A 22,551-nucleotide genomic window follows, 5' to 3' on the forward strand; every position below is an offset into this window, starting at 1 on the left:
GCTGGAATTCACTGAGCTCCTGAGAGCGGCCCATTCTTTCACAAATGTCTTGTTTCACAGTCTGCATGCCTGAGTGCTTGATTTTATACACCTGTGGCCAGGCCAAGTGATTAGGACACCTGATTCTGATCATTTGAATGGGTGAGCGAATACTTTTGGTAATATAGTGTACTTATTTTAATTTAGCATCAGGTGCATTGTGTGTGCTGTGGTATTAATACATTCTTCATTTTTTTTTTCCTTTATGTACTCAGCATTGTGGTTGCATAAATCTATGAATAAATCTCTATTTAAACGAATGATTGTGTCATTTGCTGTGAACTGTCTAAGTCAGTGTTGTTCAGTAGAAAGGTAATAATACAATGAGCAAATAAGTGGCACTTGAGGTTGCTAATGCACAGTGAATGCAGAGACACTGACAATCATACAAACAGCACAGCAGAGAGCAGAGGGGCAAGGACGGGTCAAAGGCTTTAATATAAGGCTTCCTCTCTGGAGGGCTGTGTCGTCCTTATGTGTCCTGTCACGTCACAGACTCAAACAGAGGTGTTGTTCTCCCTCCAGTTTCCACACACTGGACTGCTCTGATTTAATGCTGTCAAGTGCGTGTGAGAGTGAACATATGGCACATTGAGAGCAGGGAGTGCGCTGTGACAGCTGCCCTGAGCTCTGATAACGGTCTGGAAAGGTCTCACGAAGGCTCACATGGACATTAATGCACAGTAGATTATGGGTTACATCCTACCACAATGAAAGTTTGTACAACTCAAATTATGTTTTTCATGAAAATTCAGGACACAAGAGGTTGAGAATGACTAATCTAAACTAAAACTAATTGGATGCAAATCCTGTCTACAGTATGCAAAAGTGATAGATTGGTATGGAAGACAATGAATACTGGAAGTTCATCATGAAAAGCATAATATTGTTACAGCAAAGTATTTTATGGTATGGTATCGCAATTATTAAGCTGAAGCCCTCAGGAATTACAATTCCCAACACCAGTTCTACCCTTTTTGTACTGCCCTTGACTTTCAATCTGGATTTAAAAAAACCACAAAGGATTAAAGGAAAATTACAGTGTTCTCTGGTCTATCGCCACAATCCCAAATCCCACTGAACTTTCATTGTAATTTGGGATAACTCATTATAACTAACAGGTGGGTAATAACTCAAGGCTTATTGTTTTTTTGTAGAAGCACAGTGCTAATAAAATCAAGGTGTCAGTGACAATCTAGATTTTAATATTGAAAATACTGATGCAAACATCTAACCCAGGAACTTAATGGATACATCAAAGGAGTGTACTACGAAGCAGGTTTAGTGGGTTAGCGAGGTATGTTGAGTCTAAAGCCAGGCTTTCCTGTATCACGAAGGTGGCTCTCTTTTAACCCGGCTAGATCACCATGGTAACTTATGCTTAACTCATAACCTGGTCCCGACCAGGTTATGAGCTAATAGTCCAGTAATTTTAGGCCAAAATTGGGGTCAATCTAGGACAAATTGCAAGAGAAGCAAACTCAACTGATTTTGTATCCTCAGTTTGTCCTGAGTGAGGGGGAAAAAAGTCCCAAGAAATCCCATTGGTGGAAAGTTTTGAAAATCACCTATTTATGACCACATATTACCAAAAAACACTGTTTTTAAAACACGGGAAAGGGGTTCAAAATTTTACTTTCAGATATCACTATAAAAATTCACAAGATGATTACACACACAAAGACAAGAAAAAAAGTCTATTACCAGTTCTTTGAATTATCCTGTTTTCACATGCATATCACACATTATCTGATTTGATATGCGCTAATAAGGAATATGAGGAATTAATGCCAGAAGAGACATTTAAACAGTGAATTAAAAAGTTACTATATATAAAGTAACCTTGAATTAAAAGGTTACTATATAACAGTAAAGTAAAAGGTTACTATATATATAGTAACCTTCCGTAACACGGAAGGCTTTACCTCCAATTCCTAGGCAACACTCCCATAAAACTACTGAAGTTACATATTTCTAAACTACATGGCTAATGCCATGTTGTGCTCCTAGGGGAGCACAACATGGCATTAGCAAAAAAACACACCCCAGCACAATAAGCACATAATAAACAACATGACTCAAGACATTGCACATGTGGAAGGGGGGAGGGATTTGGGAAGGGGGAGATGTCCAGCACAGACGAGGGCCGTATGCAGCCACTACGGCGCTCCACACCCACAAACTGCACTGAAAACGGGAGGGAGAGGGGGTGGGGGGCCAACGAGGCGTTGAATTTCAAGGAATGCGTGCATATGTGTCCTTGTGTATGTGTATGCGTAAGTCCAGGACCATCTTCCCCACATAGTCTACACATTGTCTCTGCCGTCTGATAAGATGACGGCCTCGTGAGTCCTGAACAGAGTTGAAGTTCCCGGGTGAGGGTGATGGGGAGGGAGTGGGGGAGAGTGACTGTCTGCATAAACATCCAGGAGAAATTGAAGATAGCGGCCTTCCAAGGTCGCTGGGGCACCGAATTGTGGACAAGGTGATTGTTTTGGTCAGGCTGACTCTGCAATTTCCATCAGCCTTGAGTCTCTGTGGTTCTCTCGGTGATTCCGAATAATTTCGAATTATGGCACACTTCCTCAGTGTCGAGCTTCCAACTTCTCCAAGTTGTTACCCATCTGGCGTAAAAGTCCAGGAATTTCTTCCTGCTTGCGAATTGATTCACGAATCAATTCGCACAACGCATGAGTCTGAGTGTTGTTAGCTTGGCCCAAACCTTCTATGGCTGGCAGTTTCTCCAGAGCCAAAAGCGCTGCCAACACCCTCTGAACTTTGCGATAAATCAGGAATCCACCAGCACCAAACAGCAGAAATCCTGTTATCATGAATCCAATCATGTAGACGTCTTCAACATCCTCGACGGAAAGAATCGACAGGCACATCACCCTCCACTTCTCCCAGGAGTCCATGGTGTACCCGGCAGCAAACGTTCCGGCGGGGCATGCGGGCTCTCCTTTGCCCAGTTTTTTTGTAGAGAAAATTTGATCAATTGCATTGAGAGACCAGCTGATCAGATCCATTGTTGTGGATTTTCGGAGAGAAATGCAGAGAGAGGCTCCGATAGAGACAACACAAGACAGAGAGCAGAGCAGGGCAGATAAGGGCAGGAGGGAGCTAGAGAAAAAGCGTCCGCCTTCGTTGAGAGCAGGGAGAAGGCCACAGTGTTGCTCTTAGCGTTAATTTTATTTTTAAAATGTTCATAGCTTTCCATGAGGACAAGCTGCTCCTCTTGCGTGAAATATGCAGCCCGTGAACGGTCCATTTTTCACAGAAGTAGAATCACATGACACCAAAACGCCCCCTTTTCTGTGAACGCGCACAGAGCACAAAGCTGACAGCCGGACTTAACAAACCTTGATGATAACCACCGTCGTGATACCACTTAACTTTGACTGGAGCTTTACGTTTTGTTGAGCCTGATAGTGAACACAAAGCCTGGCTATGTTGAGCCTCCTTCGTAGTACAGCCCTCAAGAGAGTCAAAAACAACAACAACAACAACAAACAAACAAACAAACAAACAAACAACTAAATCCATGATATAAACTGAATCTATACAGCATTTCTTAAAAAAAAAAAAAAAACAACTTAAAAATAATATCTATTTGTGTAATGGAGACTGACACAACAAGACAATATTGCACGTGTTTCAGTTCCTCAGGCAGAATTTATCACAATGCCACAGCCTTTGGGCCCTGATGGCAAAACCATAAAAACATAGTCTGAGGGTTTTAGGGAGCTAAGAGAGCCACAGCACAGGTGGGCAGACCTTTAGATCATGTTTCAAATATGATCACATCCTAAAATTAATTCTAAATCTGCAGTGACTGAAGACTAGCTACATACATTTTTTTCTTTCTATTTGAGGAAGCAGGACTGTTCTTGTCTCCTCACCTGCTCTTTAAAGTAGAAGTCACTGCCAGAAACCACGGCTACTGCTCTGACCGGTGGGTTTGTGTTGACGGACACACTGCCAAATCACAAAGATGAGCAGCTAACACCAAGGCTCAGTAAGGAGTTTCCTTTCCTTATTGAAACTTCAAAGAGACTTGAAACATGCTTCTCACTTCTCTGTAAAGCACTTTGTCATAAACCTGGATGTAAAATGCGTTTATAGGAATCTTTGGCTTGACTAAATAAGGAAACATGATTCTGACTAAAAGAAATGAAACATGGTTGTAAACTGTGTCAGAGACATATTTAGCAACAACATGAGGAAGAGGAAGTAGAATAGAAGAACCTCTTTGTCTAGAGTGATGTTGTAGAAAATATGTCTCAGTTGAGATACATTAAATAGTCAGTTGACTATGATTTTTAAATGATGCTGTAGTTCTTTGGATGTTTATCTCTGTCAAATCTGCCTAACCCTTTATGGGATGGCTGCACTTCTGTTGGCTATGCACTGTGTGTAGTGTGTGTTATGTGTTGCAAACTCTTCAAGGAAAAATCCAGCCCAAAACAATTTTACACTGTTAAAAAACAGCATGAATATAGCTCATGATGAGAAAAGAAACTTTATTGTCACTGTACTGCTGTGCAAGAAGCATTTTTTTTAAAATCACAATAAAAGCAGTATTCAAACTGCTGTCTGATGTGCAAATAAACAATTAGCAGCATGCAATTATTAGACAAGCATCAGTAGCAGTGTAAGAATAAGTGTTAATGTATGGCATGTGGACATACATTGTGTGTGTGTGTGTGTGTGTGTGTGTGTGTGTGTGTGTGTGTGTGTGTGTGTGTGTGTGTGTGTGTGTGTGTGTGTGCATGGGTGGAGGAAGGTGTTTTTCAGTCTGTTTGCATGTGCATTGTCCTGTATGGCAGGGATCGGCAATAAAGTTTGGCCTCGGGCCAGATTTTTTCCAAGCCATTACATGGCGGGCCACAACCAAAACAATGGCTAATTTATTGAATTAATAGGGGAGGATGAAAATGATATGCGCTCGTGAAATGACAGAACAGACATACTGGCGTCAATAATATGACGCCTATGTCTGTTGTTTGAGTGACAACTTGTGTTTTAGAGACTATTGGAATTTCAGCACCAGGCGCTGTCCGCTGACGTCATTTGTTTTTGCATGTTAAGCGTCCACGCTGCACCTCGCTGATGCGCTTATTCACCCTCGTATCCAGATATAACAAATAAGAATTTAGATCGATTGAAATGTTTCTGAAAAATGAAGTTTCCAAATAAAGAGCTTTTTTTGAGACTGTCAATCTGATTTTTAAAAAGTATAATTTATTTATTTTTTATTTTCATTCTCTAGTTCAAACAATCTCACGGGCCAGATATTTTTGCTTGCGGGCCACATGTGGCCCAGGGGTCGCTAATTGCCGACCTATGCTGTATGGCTTGCCAGAGGGGATTAGTTTGTGGAGGTGGGCTGGATGGGCTGGGTGATGATGCTGGAGGCCCTGCCCTGACATCGGGCCTGGTAGATGTCCTCGCCTGCCAGCCGCTGTGTCCCAGTGAAGTTTTGGGCCATTTGATGACCCACTGCAGAGATCTCTGGTCCTTCCTGGTGCAGCAGGTATACCACGCTGTGATGCCGTGCATCAGGATCCTCCGCTGTGCACTGGTAAAAGATTGTGACAATGCCCTCTCACTCTGGCTCTTCTCAGCTCTCTCCTAAAGTAGAGGTGTTGTTGTGCCTCCCCGACGACAGTGGAGGTGTGCATGCCCCAGGAGAGTCCTCAGTCACGTGCGCCCTTGGGAATTTAAAACTGAGGACTCTCTACACAGCTTTGTGATCGATAAACAGTGGGCCAAGATCACAATTTCTCTACGGAGAATTGCCTAGGTGTATGGAGGGCCCTGCACCTCACCATGAGAAGTTCCCGATCAGGTGTGCAAAATCTGTCCATGACAGTTGTGTCCGTGCAACAAGCATTGTTTATACACATACAAAGTCTGAGACTGCAGTGCTACCCTCAGTCTCAGCCTGTCCATCTTGTTGCAAAGGGATTGTACATTTGCAAGAAGGATGTAATAGTTATCAGTGGTAGTTTGTTCAGCCTAGCCTTTAGCTCAGCTTGTTGCCCAGTTGCTTCACCTGCTTCTGCTTCTGCTTTATCTGCCACCACCGATGTCTTCCTCCTGGTGTAGTAACCCAAACCAGTCCTGTTGATCTCGCAATCTTCACTGGTATCTGTGGTTACCAATTTGTAGGAGGTCATGGCAGTTGTGACCTAAGTTAGACTCAACTTTACAGTCCAAAACAGTCAATAGTAAAGGCAACCAAAATGAGGAACTTTTCAGGGAGCATCAAGCCACTTCATCCGTGTGTGCTGGACCCATTTTCTTTTTCTTTTCTTTTCTTTTCTTTTCTTTTCTTTTCTTTTCTTTTCTTTTCTTTTCTTTTTTCTTTCTTTTTTTTTTTTGGTGCATGAACCCAATTAAACCTTCTCAATATGTTGTATTTTCATGAGCCTCAGCCCTGAGTGATGCACTGAAGCCATACACAGATGCCCTCTAGGGAAACTGCTTGAAAAGACAGTAAAAAAAAAAAAAAAAAAGCTCTCGGCTGTGGTGCAGATCACTTTTCCATGGTTGAAATGGAAATATGTCTCATGGGTTGTGCAAGATGCAATGCCCAGTAGTTACCAAAATGCTGAAGATCTGCTACTTCTCTTTGTGTTGATGACTTTCACTTGATAGACATGAAACAACAGGAAGTAGAGTAGATTTTTTTGTTTGTTTTAATAATCAGGTGTGCAAGCCTTATCGCCTGGCACTTTGGTTTACCCTGTTGACCGTCATAGGTTGTAAAACACCTTGTTCACTCTTCATATCTCCATCACATGAGCCAGCAATGAAGAGGGGCAAAGGTACTTCATGTTCCTCAATCACTTCTTTGAAACCATGTGGATCTGAACAGCCAGTCCATGGTGAGCTTCTTTTTTTTTTTTTTTTTTTACAATATATTGTAATTAATTTCTGTTTATCATTATTTGTTTGTGTGTGTGTCAGTATGTATGTGTATATATTTTATGTGTGAGTTTTTGTTAGGGCTTGAGTGTTTATGTGTGTGTGTTTAACCTATAGATTTATGTCCCGGGACATGAATTGTCCATGTTTTTCATGACAGTCAGCACAACTTGCAAACTAAAGTATTTCAGTTCATTTCAGCTGAAGATGGGGTGGTGGATGTGTCAATCATCAAGACTGAGCTGCAGGAGACCGGGGAGGTTCGATACCTCAGTCTGTCGTTTGCTTCCTGTTACGTGATGTTAATGTTTCGCAACGTTAACCATTACCTTTTTCTAACCCTTGCTAAAGCTTCCGTAACAGAGCCACTTCCAGAGAAGGGAAAAATGTGTTCGTGACACAATTCATGACCAGGAACATGAATCCATATATTAAATTTCATGACTGTTGCCCAAACTGCCGTGAGACAGGGTTGGTTTGCTCGACTGGTTTTAGTCCACGTTGGTTCATCCAATTCATTTTGAAAGACTTGATATTAGAGCTCTAGCTCAGGCAACTTTGAAGATTATTGTTTCTAGCCTTTTCAAAACACGACATGAAAGCCTGTTTCATTAAAAAAATATTATCCCCTGCCTGTAGCTGTAGTTACAAGCCCAGAGTCATGCATCTGGAAAGTGGATTCAGTTGTTCTGAAAACCCACCAGAGAGTGGATTGAATGATGGACAGGTAGAGAAAGTGGTGTTGGTTCTCTCTGCTGATAATGGTTCAGGAAAACAAGGAGAGAGCCAGCACAATCGAAAACACTTCACATTAAGTGTAAGTCTATCAGAAAAAAATATATATATTGGCCAAAACATGAAGTATAAATCCTTACCGCAGTGGTCAGGGTTCAAATCCAGCCGGGACCTTTTGCTGCATGTCATCCCTTCTCTGTCCCCTGCCTTTCCTTTCTCTCTCTATTGTCACAACAAATAAAGCAGAAATGCCAAAAAATATCTTTAACAAAAGGAAAAGTGACATTCTGCCCTCTGCGGATAGGGAATTATTTTAGGCAACTTGTAAGCAAAATCAACTCTTCACCTCCTGTGGTGCAGTTAATCTTTTTACAGTAACATGCTTCTTTCATTTCTTACGCCAATCTGCTGTTAACTGTAAAATGTAAACTGAGTAATCAAGTTGACAAGGGCTCTGATGTGCTGTTGAAACAGCTTCTAATAAAATGCACATTCTCTCAGACACACACATTTTAGGCACACAGGAAGCTACTTTCACACCCCTCCACATGTCAGGCTTCAGACTCAGCCGAGGGGAAGGAGGTGAGAAGGGGAAAGCTGGTGTCCATATTAATTGCTTCTGATGACAATGGTTAAAACGTTATGAAAGACTTAAGAAAAAAGATAACTGTAGTGTCGTGTAACTGTAGTTTTTTTTTTTCCCCTACAATTTGCATTTACAGGCAGAGATATGGAATTTGGCAGCATAATGGTTAATGGTTATAATTTACCACACAAACAAGTGGCCCCAGTTTGCCCAATGATGAGGCTACAAACATATTTTGCTTTCAAAGACCATGACTCTCATATTGCAAGTCTGATTTTGTTGTAAATTCACTGGATGTGCTCTATAGATGTGCCATCTGGATCACCCATGTCTACCATGGTGTTTTTCATCCATTTTTTTTTTAATGGAATTGGAAAAACATGAATAAGCAATTTCTAACTTCTTTTCTATTTCTAACTTCTTGGCCTGATCGCCACCAAAGTTGGCAGGAACCACTGACAGATGAAGCTCATTTGCAGATTTCTGTTAACTTCACTTGCCCGATGTTAACCAAAACAGTTGCAAGAGGTTGTGGCCTACCAAAAAAAGGGATCATAACTTCATGACAGCTTGTCCAATTATCTTGAAAGTCGTTATATCCTGTTAGGTCCAGTTGTGATTTCTAAAAATTAGTGTTACAGCTATAGTGTTGTGTGTGTTTCTTCTCCCTCCTGTGTCTCTTCAGGTGTCGCCCGGCTTCCTAACCAGCTGTGGTGACTGATCACTCACACCTGCAGCCACTGACTGCATTTCGCTCCAGTAAAACCCTGGAGCAAAATGCAGTTGTTGCCCAGTTGGCCATAAAGCTTTCACACTGTGCGTTAATTTGCTTTAAGCGTGTTATTTGCTCTGTGTGCTGGAATTGGTTGCTCACTCCATGGTAGTGGCAGGGTGTAGTTTATTCACTGTGACTGACTGATTTAAAGCTTATTCTTCCATTGTGTTTATTATATTATGGACTTTGTTCTGATTGATATTTGAGTTTATTATTAATAAATAAGTTTTCCTTTTGCATCCATTTTCCTTACATCTCTTTCCTTGGGATATTAATCATATCGTTGCTCCCCTCATCCCCTGGACTTCCTTGGGGACATAACAATTAGAATCAAGCCTTTATTATATCAACCAGGAGGGCAGCACAAACGTTAAATTGATCTCATAATTGGGTCCACTAAATGTTATGACATTTGGGATTTCTGCTCTAGAGCCAAGTTGTAGTCATCATATGAAGTTTGGTTGTGATTGGCCAGTGGAATCACATAATGGCCCCTAAACTCAGCCAAGGCTCTTGCTGCTATGAATCATAATGAACCCTTAAAGCAGTTTACCATGGAGAGACTAATGAGGATATTTCACCAGCATGTGGACTCCTACCACAGCCAGGTAATTATACAATCCAACAGTCTACCAAATTTTGATTTTGCCTTAGTGATCTAAATTTGGAACATGTGCACCAAATCCACTCAAATATGTAGCAGTAAGTGGCCTTTGAGTGTTAAGCCAAGGCCAGCAGTGTTGGTCTAATGATGGATGCAGATGCTGTTTGTTATGGGTTCATGCATTTTGTTGTGTGTGTGTGTGTGTGTGTGTGTGTGTGTGCTCGTAGCTAATCTCACACACTACTGTGTTTATCAGCCTAACGCATTTTATATTCTTTGTGCATAGTTACGGCTATATGATCAAGAGGCTCTTGTGGTCGTGGTGATTCAAAACCTTTAAAAAATGTCAACCCTATTTCCTCTTTCTCTCTTCATTCACTGTCTAGCACACCTGACCACGGCTGCTCTCTCCCTCCCTCTCTCTCTTTGCATGCTGCTAAGTCTATCAACCTAATTAAAAAAAAAAAAAAAAAAAAAAAAAAAAAGTATCCTATTGTTGTCATTTTCAGCAAGCTTAGGAGTCAGTAGAGGAGTGAGCAGAGAGAAATGAATGGGTCCCAATTAAAATAAAATTTCTCTGCCTTGCTTTGTCATGTCTCTAATCTTTTTAAGATGCAAGTGACTCATTAACTCTCATTCAGTGTTTATGAGAAGGTGGTTGAGTAGACTTTCAGCTCACGTGAATCAACCTTTTGGCAGTCCGGGGCAAAGAAGACCAGGGAATCTTTGTGGGAGTTAGAGAGAGGAATATTTTTTTGGGTGAGAGGTCAAAGAGAGAAATGAATGAGGAAGGGTCAATGATTGCTTTTAATGCTTTACAAGTAGAAAAAAAGATGACTTCCAGGAGGTAAATAATGTGGGGCAAAGTTGCTGACAATGTTTGAATTTGACCAGCGCCTTGTGTGAGTCAATCAGTGCATCCCAGAGCCTGTACGTCATACATACAGGTACATGGGCACAAATAAAAGCTTGTGCTTGTGTGTCCCTGTTATCTCCAAATTATTTGACAAATTCAGTCTTAAGTTCCCTGCACAGCACAGGTAAGGTCCATATTCCCAGAAGTGAAGGAGAGATTCTTTGGTTTCATCTGAATAGCATATGAGTCAGCCAACTCTGACTGGTATTGGTAGCTGATGTTCTGCCCCTCTGAGAAAATGGTAATGAGGCCTGGAGAGCTGAAGGGAACCGTGGCTGGCGGCGGTGGCCTAAACAGCATAAGGTGTGATAAGCATGGCATTTGCATGGCATTTAAACCCTGTCAGCTCCAGTTTAGACCATCATAGAGCCCCACGGAGTCACAACCTGAGACGGCACTTAGTGGCCAAGGTAGGGGCAAGGTAGGCCGCTTCATCATCACACACACACACACACACACACACACACACACACACACACACACACACACACACACACACACACACACACAGCCATTCTCCCTTTATAACACTCGTAACTACAGCACATGGCTTGTGTGCAAGTCCACACTATGCGCAGCCCACATTCAACAATACCTATGTATGTAGTTACATACACAGACTATATACTTACATAGTCACAAATACAAAAACACATATACATGGGCATTACTTCTGTCACATTTTCTCTCTCTCTCTCTCTCTCTCTCTCTCTCTCTCTCTTTCACACCTGTGTGAACACACAAACACACATATATTACTTTTGAACCTCTAAAATGGGGAGACAATGTATAAAACTGTCTGTAATTCCTAAACAGTTAATGCCATATTTTTGTTCAACCCCTTAAATTAAAGCTGAACGTCTGCACTTCAGTCATGTCTCTTGATTACTTCATTTCAAATCCACTGTGGTGGTGTACAAGGGCAAAATTCTGAATATTGTACTTATATATATATATATATATATATACTGTGTGTATGTGTGTGTGTGTGTGTGTGTGTGTGTGTGTGTGTGTGTGTGTGTGTATCAGTTATTTTTGTTTGTGAAGATGCAATATAGTACATGAGGGCCCTGAGTCTCATCCGCTACAATGGAGATTAGCAGAAATGATCTGATTACCATCTCCCTGATACTTGAGTGAAACAACCTTTTTCCTTTGAGGGCTCTTCGAGACATACACTACTCACAAAAAGTTAGGGATATTCGGCTTTCGGGTGAAATTTCAGGATGAACCTAAAATGCATTATAACCTTTACAGGTGAACTTAATGTGACCTTCTGTAAACTTTTGAATGCACATGTCCAACTGTTCAATGTTTCAGTACTTTTTGCACAAGTTGCTGTTCTCTAACAAGGAGTTTAACGGCAAAATTCACATCAGGTGTTTGATGCTCCAGCTCATCGAGGTCGTATTATTAGGGAACGGCTGCTGGAGACTCAAATGGAGTGGCCTGCACTTTCTCAGACCTGAATCCCACAGAAAACCTATGGGATCAGCTGAGTCGCTGTGTAGAAGCTCGGAGCTCTGTACCCCTGAACCTCAATGTCCTGAGGGCCGCCCTTCAAGAAGAGTGGGATGCCATGCCTCAGCAGACAATAAGTCGACTTGTGAACAGCATGAGACGTCGTTGTCAAGCTGTAATTGATGCTCAAGAGCACATGACAAGTTATTGACACTAACATTTTTTGTTGTGGTATATCCACCACTGTTGTTGGCTTTTGTTTCAAGAAATTGTTTGAGATGAGGAAATCACCAGTGTATGCTTCTACTTAAATGCCCTACTTTCATGATATAATATCACTGTAGCGTGAACTTTTTATATTTTCCATAAATTTCACCCAAAAGCCAAATATCCCTAACTTTTTGTGAGTAGTGTATGTTCACCTCAAAAACATCCTCAGCAGCACAGGGCCTTCACTGGAGAACTGAAGCACGACGCTGTGGTTTCTGAACAACAACAACAAAATAACCTTGAGTGACGCTGTTACAGTTCAGGCAGACAGATTGTGGACAACATCCAGACGGGGGACATCCTTGTTTTTAATGCTCATCTTATGACTGGATAACTGCCACAGCCGGCTGGGTTTACATCCACTGGTTTTAGTCCAATTCTGGATGACCTTTCCGTTGACTTTTTGAAGATAAATTTTGTTGAGGTCTCTAGAAAAGATATGGTTATGCCATTAACAAAAAATATACACAGAGGAGGTATACTTGCTCATTTGAGATTCTCATCATGAGACTGGGAATAAGAGTGACAGGATCATCAAAGAAGGTGAGATGGAAGGATTATGCAACATTGCTGGCTCTGACACAGGAGAGTGAATTCGATCCTCAGTTGTGCATAAATTAAATTGTTTGTTAATGTGCAAGAACACCACTGCTGAATTTCATGTGAATTAACTTGGAAAGGAGAACAGGAGGGTGATAGTGAGATGACCTTGGGGAGGAGCATGGACAATGGGTGGGAAAACAAAGAAATGACCTGAGGAAAGCAAATTAACTGAATACAGAAATCTTGTAAATATTCATCAAGGAGTCAAACAAAAAGATGGTGATGGTGAATGGTACTTATTAGTTCAAGGAGGAAGGCGACCAAGTATATACATCATCCTGCATGTGCATAAACACACGTCTTATGTAATATGAGGCTGACTTGACTACCCTGATAATCATAAACCTAATTAACCTTCATGTTCAACAAGTGCTTCACATCTAAAGTGGGGACGGGCCTTCCTGTTAGGTTTACCGGAAACACTGCTTGTGAAATTGATGCTGTGAAAGATAACCTTAGCCTATGTGGTCTGTGGAAGTTATTTCTCATACAAATATTAGCAGAAACATGAGGTAGATACATTTTGTAGATATTATGTTAAAATCACTAGTGTGGTCGTCTCTCGAGTAGGCGCCGTGCTAGGGGGCAGCCTGTTGCAGCAGCTCCCGTGTGTTTTCTTAGTTTTTGTATTTTTTTCTCGTGCTAACTCTGTTCCATACCATCTGTAGATTTCATATTTATTTATTACCATCTGTATATTTCACATCTCATATCTTATATTCTTAGGTTAGTCCTTGTTGTGTATATATATAGTCTTTATTGTATATAATTCTACTTAATTTTATTTTATTTTTATGTTTCTATTGATGCTGCTGTAGCATAAGAATTTCCCAGTTTGGGATCAATAAAGTAAATCTATCTATCTATCTATCTATCTATCTATCTATCTAAATCCCTCAGAAGCTGCTAGTTTTTTTTTGTTTTGTTTTGTTTTGTTTTTTCCAGTTTTGTTGGCCACACTGTTCAAAAAGAGTTCATTCAGTCTGTTTGCTGGCTACTTCCTGATCAATCATGCCATCTAATACTGCAGGGGAAGTATGATTCATGAGTGTGCAAACAAATCTTTTTCAAATAAAGCATATCTATAACTAATAATGAGCCCCTAAAGCCTGTATTCACCAGCAGTGGAAAATTAGGCTGAATAAGAGGTTGCATGGTTCATCATATCTGGTGTATTATTGCCTGCTGAAAGGCTCAGTGTGTGTGGTAAAGTACAGTAAATATGGCAGAGGGCTGTGTGGCTTAGGAGGCCTCAGTTTCCCTGTTCTAGACGAGGACAGAGCACACAGGCCGGCAGCTGAGTACACAGCACGCTTCATCGGCACACTGTCTCACAAAATAACATTCGCTGGTATCATTTATGCATCAAGGCATGGCTCTTGTGTTTGATCACTGAATCTACACATTGTCAGTATCAGTGCCACATCTGCCTTGACGCAGAATCTGTCCAGCTTCTATTTAATGTGAGGAGAAATGCGTCTGGCCCGTGCAATCACGGGTCCAGCTCATCAGCAAGGATTAGGAAAATATACAACTCCTCAACGTGCTCTCAGAGTCTGCGCAGCACCGTAAAAACACCATATCAAATAACTCACATGCACACTCTCACACGCAAACTTACAGGAGATAGAGAAAAAAAAAGTCAGGTATTGTTTTTGTTTTTTAATTTCTCTATACATGCAGCCAGTTTATTTCACATGTGATTTCAAATGTGATTTTTTTCATAAGGGATATTATTTTTTTTTCTTTAATTTACATAATCTTCGGATGACCTATTAATTACTGTTTATTCCTGCCTTTCTTTTCTTCTGTTCTCTTCTCTTTTGTTTTGTTTTGTTTTTTGGGGGAATGGGGGGGTTCTCTTCAGTTTCTCTGTATGTTTGCTAAATTTATATGTGGTTTCTATTGGTTGTTTTTTTTCAGTTTATCATTGGGATTATGAGACCACTTATGCTATCTTGAACTTTTCCTACAGTACGTATTTCTAATCCATCATGAATGTGCAAGTGAATCCACATTTATTTCATAGTTTTATTCATGCTGTTATGTCTTACAATGTGAAACAACAAACACATATACAATAAACAAACAATCAGTGTGGGTATATGTGTAAATATAGTTACACATGTGTTAATATAAGGTAATGATTGATAAAAGATGAGTACTACTAATAGCTTTCTTTACCTCTGAATCCACTTTTACATTGATCTCTTGTCATTGCTAAAGATAAAGTGTGCGGTTAAAAATATTCATCATACATGTAACTTAATTATTTTTTAAATTTTGTATTGTCGTATCTAACGGTAATTTGAAGGAGGACTTATGTTGTATGTCAAACGTAATATTTTCTTTTTTGTGTCACTTGGCCAGCTTTTTTCCCCCCCGCACACAAAAAGGTATATCCCAAACTAAAATGGGTGCATGTGCATCAACATGTTAGCACAACATTTATCCTCCATGCCTCCTCACATGCAAACAAACCTGTGGCCATTAAATAATTCTGGTCTAAACTGCTGTACAGGGCTGTAAAGTGTTTTGATCTGAGTCGGCGCTCTGGAGGAGTGATGGAGCTGGAGCGACTGCACACTCAGGCTGGCAGAGAGTAATGGTGCTTGACAGAGATATTAATATTTCAGAGGCCACAGAGGAGAACCTGGTGCACCCTGCTGTTGGCCTGCTAAAAAAAGGACATCTTACTCCCTTCAAAGGCTGCATTTGTGTTTCAGCAGAAAAAGGCCAGAAATTATGTTAAATTGCTTTGCTAATTGTCATGTAATCAGGATACACTCCACTAAGCGGTTTGTGTACGGTTCAGTGACAGCAGCATAGGAGTAAGTTGGTCTCTCACAATCCCTTTCAGCAGCCTGATCTGATATTGTATGACTCATTGTGAACCACTTGAGAAGAGATCAGTGTTATGCACAGTTTGTATAACCTTTATTAAGGCAGGCAGCAGAGGTTTGAACTGTTTTTAATCCAGCTGGATCAGCAACGGTTCCCCAGCTCAGTTTCTGTGTTGTGGCTTTTTCTCCCGCAGTCCAAAAACATGCCAGTCAGATGAAATACTCTAAATTGCACATAAGTTTGGATGTAAGGTGTATGGGGGTTAGCCCTATGATAGACTAGTGACCTGTCCAAGGTGTTTCTTTGCTGTTCCTAATGTTTACAAACTACTTTTTAAATGTTAGGAACAGCAATTAAATTACAATTAAATCAGCAATTTCAATTACGAAAATAATCTCTCTGGAAACAATAGATAGATAGATAGATAGATAGATAGATTTTTTATTGTCATTGCACAATCATATACGTATAATAATGCAACGAAATTAGGGCTCAGTCCTTTCGGTGCAGAGGAGAATAGAGAGCATCGTGCATCTTGCTAGTTGAATAGCCAAGTCCAGTAATAGATGGCTGCAGCCATGTCTCTGATATCAGAAAAAATTCAACAGTCACGGAAACACTTGTTGGATGTGCAAGCACAGTTCGTCATCCCGTGTTCGCCATGGACCTGGCGCTGGAAAATGCTGGGAGGCGGCGGCCCAAAGGGCTGTCCTTTCAGCCGTGTCAACGCGCCGACCCTGCAGCCTCGGCGTCCTCCGGAATGTCCTGGCAGCGACGAAAGTCCGGTGAAATTGGCATCCCACAGCGCAATCCCAAGCTCAAAAGGTCCTGATAACTGTTGTTTCCTTTGCTTGTTTACGTTTCCTCCTGGACTTGTCACTGGGAAGAACGATCCACGGAGACCCCGGTGTTCTAACGGCATTCTCCGGAATGTCCTGGTAGCGATGAAAGTCCGGCGAAATTGGTACCTCGCAGCACAATCCCAAGCTCAAAAGGTGCTGACGACTGTACGCGTACATTGCCCAACATAAGGTGGTGTTTTAAGCTAAAAACACAACCGTTCACACATACAAAAACATATAATACGGCACCGAGAGTGGAGAGCTGTAGCCGCTGCGTCTATGCGCGCTGCCACTAACACAATACTGTGTTAGTGGGGAAAAAACTAAAGATAAGAATAAGGACTCGATTCAGGCAAGATCAGCCCATGAAAAAGAATGAGAAATGAGTCAGAAATCACTCATACTGTTACAATGCAGATAAAACAAAAACAAAATACTTTTATAGTACAAACCTTGTACTTTTTAGAAAGTGTTTGCCATTGCCATCTTAAAACAAATGCAAATTTAGTCTAATGTCCTCAAGGAGGTTCATCAGTTGAGGCCAGAATAGCAAATGCTGTTTACTATTAATCTTTAATTTAGACTCAGACAAGAATAAATCAAATTCATCATGGAAAAAACAGGTATTTGGAAAAATGTTTTTCATTCCAGCTGACACTTTAACGTCAGGTAACAGCCATGTGTGTCTAATGAAACCTAACAAGATTTGGGTTCTTTTATGAACTGTTAACTGTGACTGCAATGATCGTATTCGTCCATCCACAGCTCTTCTTCGCTGCGTGATAGAGATAGTTGGCAAACCATTTTTTCGCTGACCAGTCTAATCAGGTTAGGCGTGGACTTCAGCTCATGATGCTTGAACTTTGAGCACGTCAGAGGACTTGGGACCCAAAGGCACTGGAGCTTCTGAATCCTCACTGCTTCTGTACTTGCCTCTATGCCCTCAGGCTTGTTCTTGTCATTATAACATGTCTTATGGTTTACACTAATTACTGTATATACCATAATCGTCAAAGGCATTGTGCGAAGCTCTGTTTCAGTGGGTAACAGAGCAATTTATATTTTCATCCTGGGAAAAATCAAACTGCTTTAAATTTTAACAGCATAAGGATACTGTGCTATGTAGAGTTGATGATCAAACAGCTGGTTGCAGGGGTGAGGGAGGAGAAGCAAAACACTCTTTCTCGGATGCCCTGGAAATACAGATTCTGTGTTTAATTACTGTCATTAGGATTACTGGCATGTGATGGTAACATTTTTTCCCAGTGGAGCATCCTCTCAGAAACTTCACAGCTGTAATTAACAGATTAAAGAACTCCTACAGAGCAGGAGTGGAGTGTGTCTTGTCAGCTCCTCCATCCCCATATCCATCCCCACCATTCGAGCCTTCCTCTTATCTTCATATTTCACTTGAAAGCCCCTGAGCAATAGAGCTAGTCACATGGGACGTGTGCTTTGATTTTGCTCCGTCTCTTATCTTAGTCCCTCATGTTTGCTGGACAGACAAGCCATCATCATCATGCTGCTGTTTTGGCATGGAGACAAGCTTTTGTTCCCCTGCATTAAGACGGCCCATCATCTGTTGCACCTGCCCAGAGGAATATGTTTGAACTCGTGCTGGTACTGCAGGACAAACCTTGTGTTGCTCACTGTTATTACGTCACAAGTTAGTATCTGCACACAATAAAATGTTTTCTGAGCCTTTGAAGCATGCTTGCTCTCCTTTTGAGCTAACCTGAATAACACTGAAAAGTAATTTGATGATTGCAGCATACTTTGTGACTTTTAAATGCTTTATTACTAACAAGTGACACACACACACACACACACAGATCTGGCAAATTCAAAGCAGATAGTGGATTTATTTAATACATTTCATCCGACATGCCCTTCACCTCAGTGACAGAACACAAACCTCACAGAATTTGTGTGAGCATTACTGTTATTAATTTCCCAAATAAAACCAAAAGAACAGAAGAGACGCTGAAACTCTATGACTGCCAACTAGGGCATCTGGGGCATTGCATTGCGGCGTACAGCAGGCGATTCCGCAGTATCTCCCCTGACCACACTGTGGATCCAGGGTAGATATGCGGAGATCTTCATATAGACTGCATAATTCTGCCGGCTGCAGGCTTTATCGTAGGAGAGGATCCCCGCTGCATAAACGTCACCACTAACAGGGTCTGTGACAGCCAGAGCGCCTCCCGCATCGCCAAAACAAACATTTTCCTGAAAATCTGTGTGTCCAGTGCAGAACATGTTGTCATCCACCGCTGGCATGTTCGTACTGCTGTACTCTGACTTGCAATCGCTGTGATTGCTCAAGGGCAGCACCAGGCGTTTGAGTGACTCAGCAGGGCTTAGTAAGGCCCCCCAGCCCCAGCCGGCGATGACCCCTGAACCCTGGTCAAAGTCCTGGCCTCTCTCTGGCAGGGGGATGGGGGTTATTTTCTTCCCAATCGTCACAGGATCCTTTAGCTGGATGAGAGCCAGGTCATTGTCCCAGTCAGAGTTGGCCTGAAAGCCCGGATGCAGAACCACCTACGAAGGTTTAAAAAACAAAACGGTAAGATGAACTCTGATTTAGGGCTTTGGGCTTACAGTACAGTATCTGTCATTCCAGTTTTCATTACAACATTATATTGCTTTGCCCTGCAAAAAATCCATCTTAACAATCATGTACTCTTATATTCAGTGTTAAAATCTTGTTTTTCCTTTAAAAAAGTGAAAAAAAACATCTTCTTGTGGAATTTTACACTGCTAATCAATTTGTTTCTAGAAATGTCTTGAATCAGGTGTCATTTTCTTGACACAAGTGGGCTGATCCGAATGTTTCAGCATATTCAACATATCACCATCTTTTTCCACAGAGCGGTTCAGTGAAACTGCAGTGGAAACAAGTGGGATTATCTCATCCCACTGACAGGTTTTCACTTATTTCAAGAAAAACAAGTCATGAGGCTAAATGACTTATTTTCAGATATTTTGCAGGGTGCGTACTCATTTTATAGCAAAGTTTGAATTTCTTCCGCCCCCATCAAGATGTCTTACTTGCTCACCTTCTCTACTGCAACCTCTTTGGAGGTAACAGCTTCATCCTTCCTTGTGATTCCAAGGTACACCTTAGGAATGAGGGGATCTTTGCCCTGAATGTCCTGTCGACTCTTCCTGACAAACAGGTTCCTTCCAGCTGTCAAAACCCAGCGGTCAGAGATGAGAGCACCTCCCGCGAAACCTCCGTCCAGGATACTGTCAGCCAGATAGACCATGGCCTGCCAGGGAACGTCAGGTGCCAAGGTCCCTCCGACCAAACGCTTGGAACGGAGTGCGGCTGGCCTGCGGGCTGCAACATAAACACATTTTTTTTTTCTTTTTTTTCTTTTCTTTTTTTTTTTTTTGCATTTAAAGGTTATGGCAGCCTGTTTTTGTTGTTTGTTGTTCTAAAGGTTTAAAAGTGACATTTAACCAAGTAAGACCAAAATCATCAATCCCTACAGATAAGAACAATATGTGTCTAAATAATATGGAGTTGCTGACCTGACTCACATGATAGTCCTTTATGTCACCAAGTTGGTGATTTATCAGTCTGGCAAGAAATCTGATTTTTGCTAACTTTAATAGTTTGAGGAATTTGTCTTTGTGTGTAAAACGTTGTTAACAGCATGTTCTTTTTCCCTCAGTTTTACTCAACAAGAGCAGAAATACATTTAATATAATGGGATCTCCTTGAAACCGTGGTTATCACACTGCACCATGTGGATGAAAGCCATCAAAGTGTATTGCTATCACCTCCAAGGATCTCCTGTTAATCAGAACAGCAGCCTCTCATTGTCATGCTTTCATGCACTGAGCCTTTCCTGAAGACACATTTAGTATTTATTTGTTCATCGTGGAGCAGATGTATTAAAATCTGTGCTTTGATCCTTATTTCTCTTCTGTTAGGCATCCTGTGTTGAGACACTATGGAAATTTCAATAAACCTAAAATCCTGACAGGGTTTGTTTTTCCAGTATAACAAAACAATATATAATTCAGTGAATGCAACACAATTAACACAACAAGGTTTCAGTTGATTGACATGAATAACTGATAGATGAGCAGACACTCTTTCAGTGACACACACAGACTGGATTCATCATTGCCTGTCGTCCAGTTGAGGTCTTTATTCAGGCTAAGCTGTTTCAACACCCTTCTGATATTGTGCGAGTGTGCCATGAATAACCACTGAGCATTTAAACATATTCCTGTCCACCTGTTGTGTCCCACCCTCATACTGAGCAGCTCACCAGGTAAAAAAAATTTGATAGGTTGTCAAGCTGTCATTTCTAATAACTGGGAATTAAATTATAGTATATAATTTTTCCCCCCAAAGAAATCTGCCCTGTTTTCTGAATTAATGAGATAATTATTTCAGAATTCTGAAAAACGTTTTCATGGGGGAAAAAAATATTCTGACGTAATAATCTCATTAATTTAGAAAAAAAATATCTCAGATTTCTGAGATAATTATCAGGAAAAAAACAGCAGAATTCATTCTCATATTAGAAAAAGATAAAAAAGTTTGCAGTTTTTCTTAATTAATGAGACAATTATCTCAAAAACAGGCCAGAATTGTTTTCTTAAGTCAGTGCATTACACTTCTGTTCTACATTTTTTGTTGATGTGAAAATGTCAAAATGATGTTTTCACAACAGTGTGCGAGTCAGAATTTCAGGCATAAGATGATTACATGCCACAGCAACCCTAGAAATATTGTAGTGAACCTAGTGTCTTGAAAGAGTTTTGCACCATCAAGAAATGCCATTAACCACATTTTTCTAACTACGTTATGTGCTTATATGTGGCAAGTAAAAATTCAGCTGAGAAACCAAGTAAAGAATGTAAAAGTCTGCGCATGTAAACAGTGACAACGAATGAAAGGAACATACATAACATAACGTGACTGAATGTGAATTGAATTCAGTGGAATGTTACGTCAAGGGCATATGTCAACACAGGCGTGTGTGTGTGTGTGTGTGTGTGTGTGTATGTGTGTGTGTGTGTGTGTGTGTGTGTGTGTGTGTGTGTGTTGTGTGATTGTTTGATCCTACCTTCAGTGGAAGGCACATCTGCCAGACAGGCCCAAGCAGCCAACAGGATCACAGCCTGAGAGAACCTGAGAGCCGCATAACCAACAAAGGGACATTTTCTCTTTTATTTTGGATCAATGGAAGTAACAAATCTGGACCCAGTTTAAGGCTGGCCAGCACAGGCTGTCAGTAAATGTATATTTTCATTCCTGCATGAAATATCCACCACTTCCACCAAAAAAAAAAAAAAAAAAAAGCGAAAACCGACGCTGGTTCACGAAATGATTGCATGAAACCAAACTTCAATACATTTTGCTTCTTTTTTTAAAGGATAGTAAGTAATCAGGATTCTTTGTGGTATAAAATGATGTCTTTCAGTTATTTTTTTTTTTTTTCCAAACTTCAAATGCAGTATTCTGGTGAAGATCTACTCAAGTGTATTAAGGAAGAGAGAGATTTGAAAACACTGAAAGAGAGATTTGAAAACACTGAAAGAATATTTTAACTCACCACTTGTTAATCCCCCTCCTCTGCATGGTGTTATGTCTCTGTTCGTTGTGTTTGTTGAGTGTTGTGTCCGGGAGGCAGAAAGCTTTATATTTGCGCAAAGATAGCAGCCTTTGCCCTTCTGGAAATTTCTTCTAGCAAAGACAACCTGATTCCTGGCATTAAAAATTGGTTGTGAAATCTCTTTAGCTATTTTGGAGATTCTCCAAAGCCTGACTAAATTCAAGAAAACATGAGGAGCTGTGATTTGTGACTGAAAATGATCCACACAGTGTTCAGAACACATGCTTCCTGTACAATAAAGAGAAATCAACTCAATTTGTCACAAAATGTGAGACTTTATATGGCACTCCAATGTGAATGGCAA

The 22,551-nt window shown here is 40.8% G+C and overlaps 1 protein-coding gene across 1 annotated transcript; it reads right to left on the reverse strand.

The window, feature by feature from the left end:
• Positions 1-13,961: 13,961 nt before the first annotated feature.
• hp (haptoglobin) lies at positions 13,962-22,226 on the reverse strand. Its single transcript, XM_030082086.1, has 5 exons — positions 22,188-22,226; positions 21,699-21,763; positions 19,668-19,951; positions 18,617-19,149; positions 13,962-14,007 (listed from the first exon to the last, which is right to left on the reverse strand). Exons 1-5 carry the CDS (start codon positions 22,211-22,213, stop codon positions 13,962-13,964), a joined length of 954 nt encoding a protein of 317 aa, XP_029937946.1. The 5' UTR covers positions 22,214-22,226.
• Positions 22,227-22,551: the final 325 nt, after the last annotated feature.

The sequence above is a fragment of the Myripristis murdjan genome, chromosome 3, assembly GCF_902150065.1.
Source record: "Myripristis murdjan chromosome 3, fMyrMur1.1, whole genome shotgun sequence".
Lineage (NCBI taxonomy): Eukaryota > Metazoa > Chordata > Actinopteri > Holocentriformes > Holocentridae > Myripristis > Myripristis murdjan.

Coding starts and splice junctions, on each gene's coding strand:
- hp (XM_030082086.1), bottom strand. CDS start 22,213: ATGCAGAGGAGGGGGATTAACAAGTG. Junction 19,952..21,698: donor AGATGTGCCTTCCACTGAAG/GTAGGATCAAAC, acceptor TTTATGTTGCAG/CCCGCAGGCCAGCCGCACTC. Junction 14,008..18,616: donor CGCAATGCAATGCCCCAGAT/GCCCTAGTTGGC, acceptor GCTCATTATTAG/TTATAGATATGCTTTATTTG.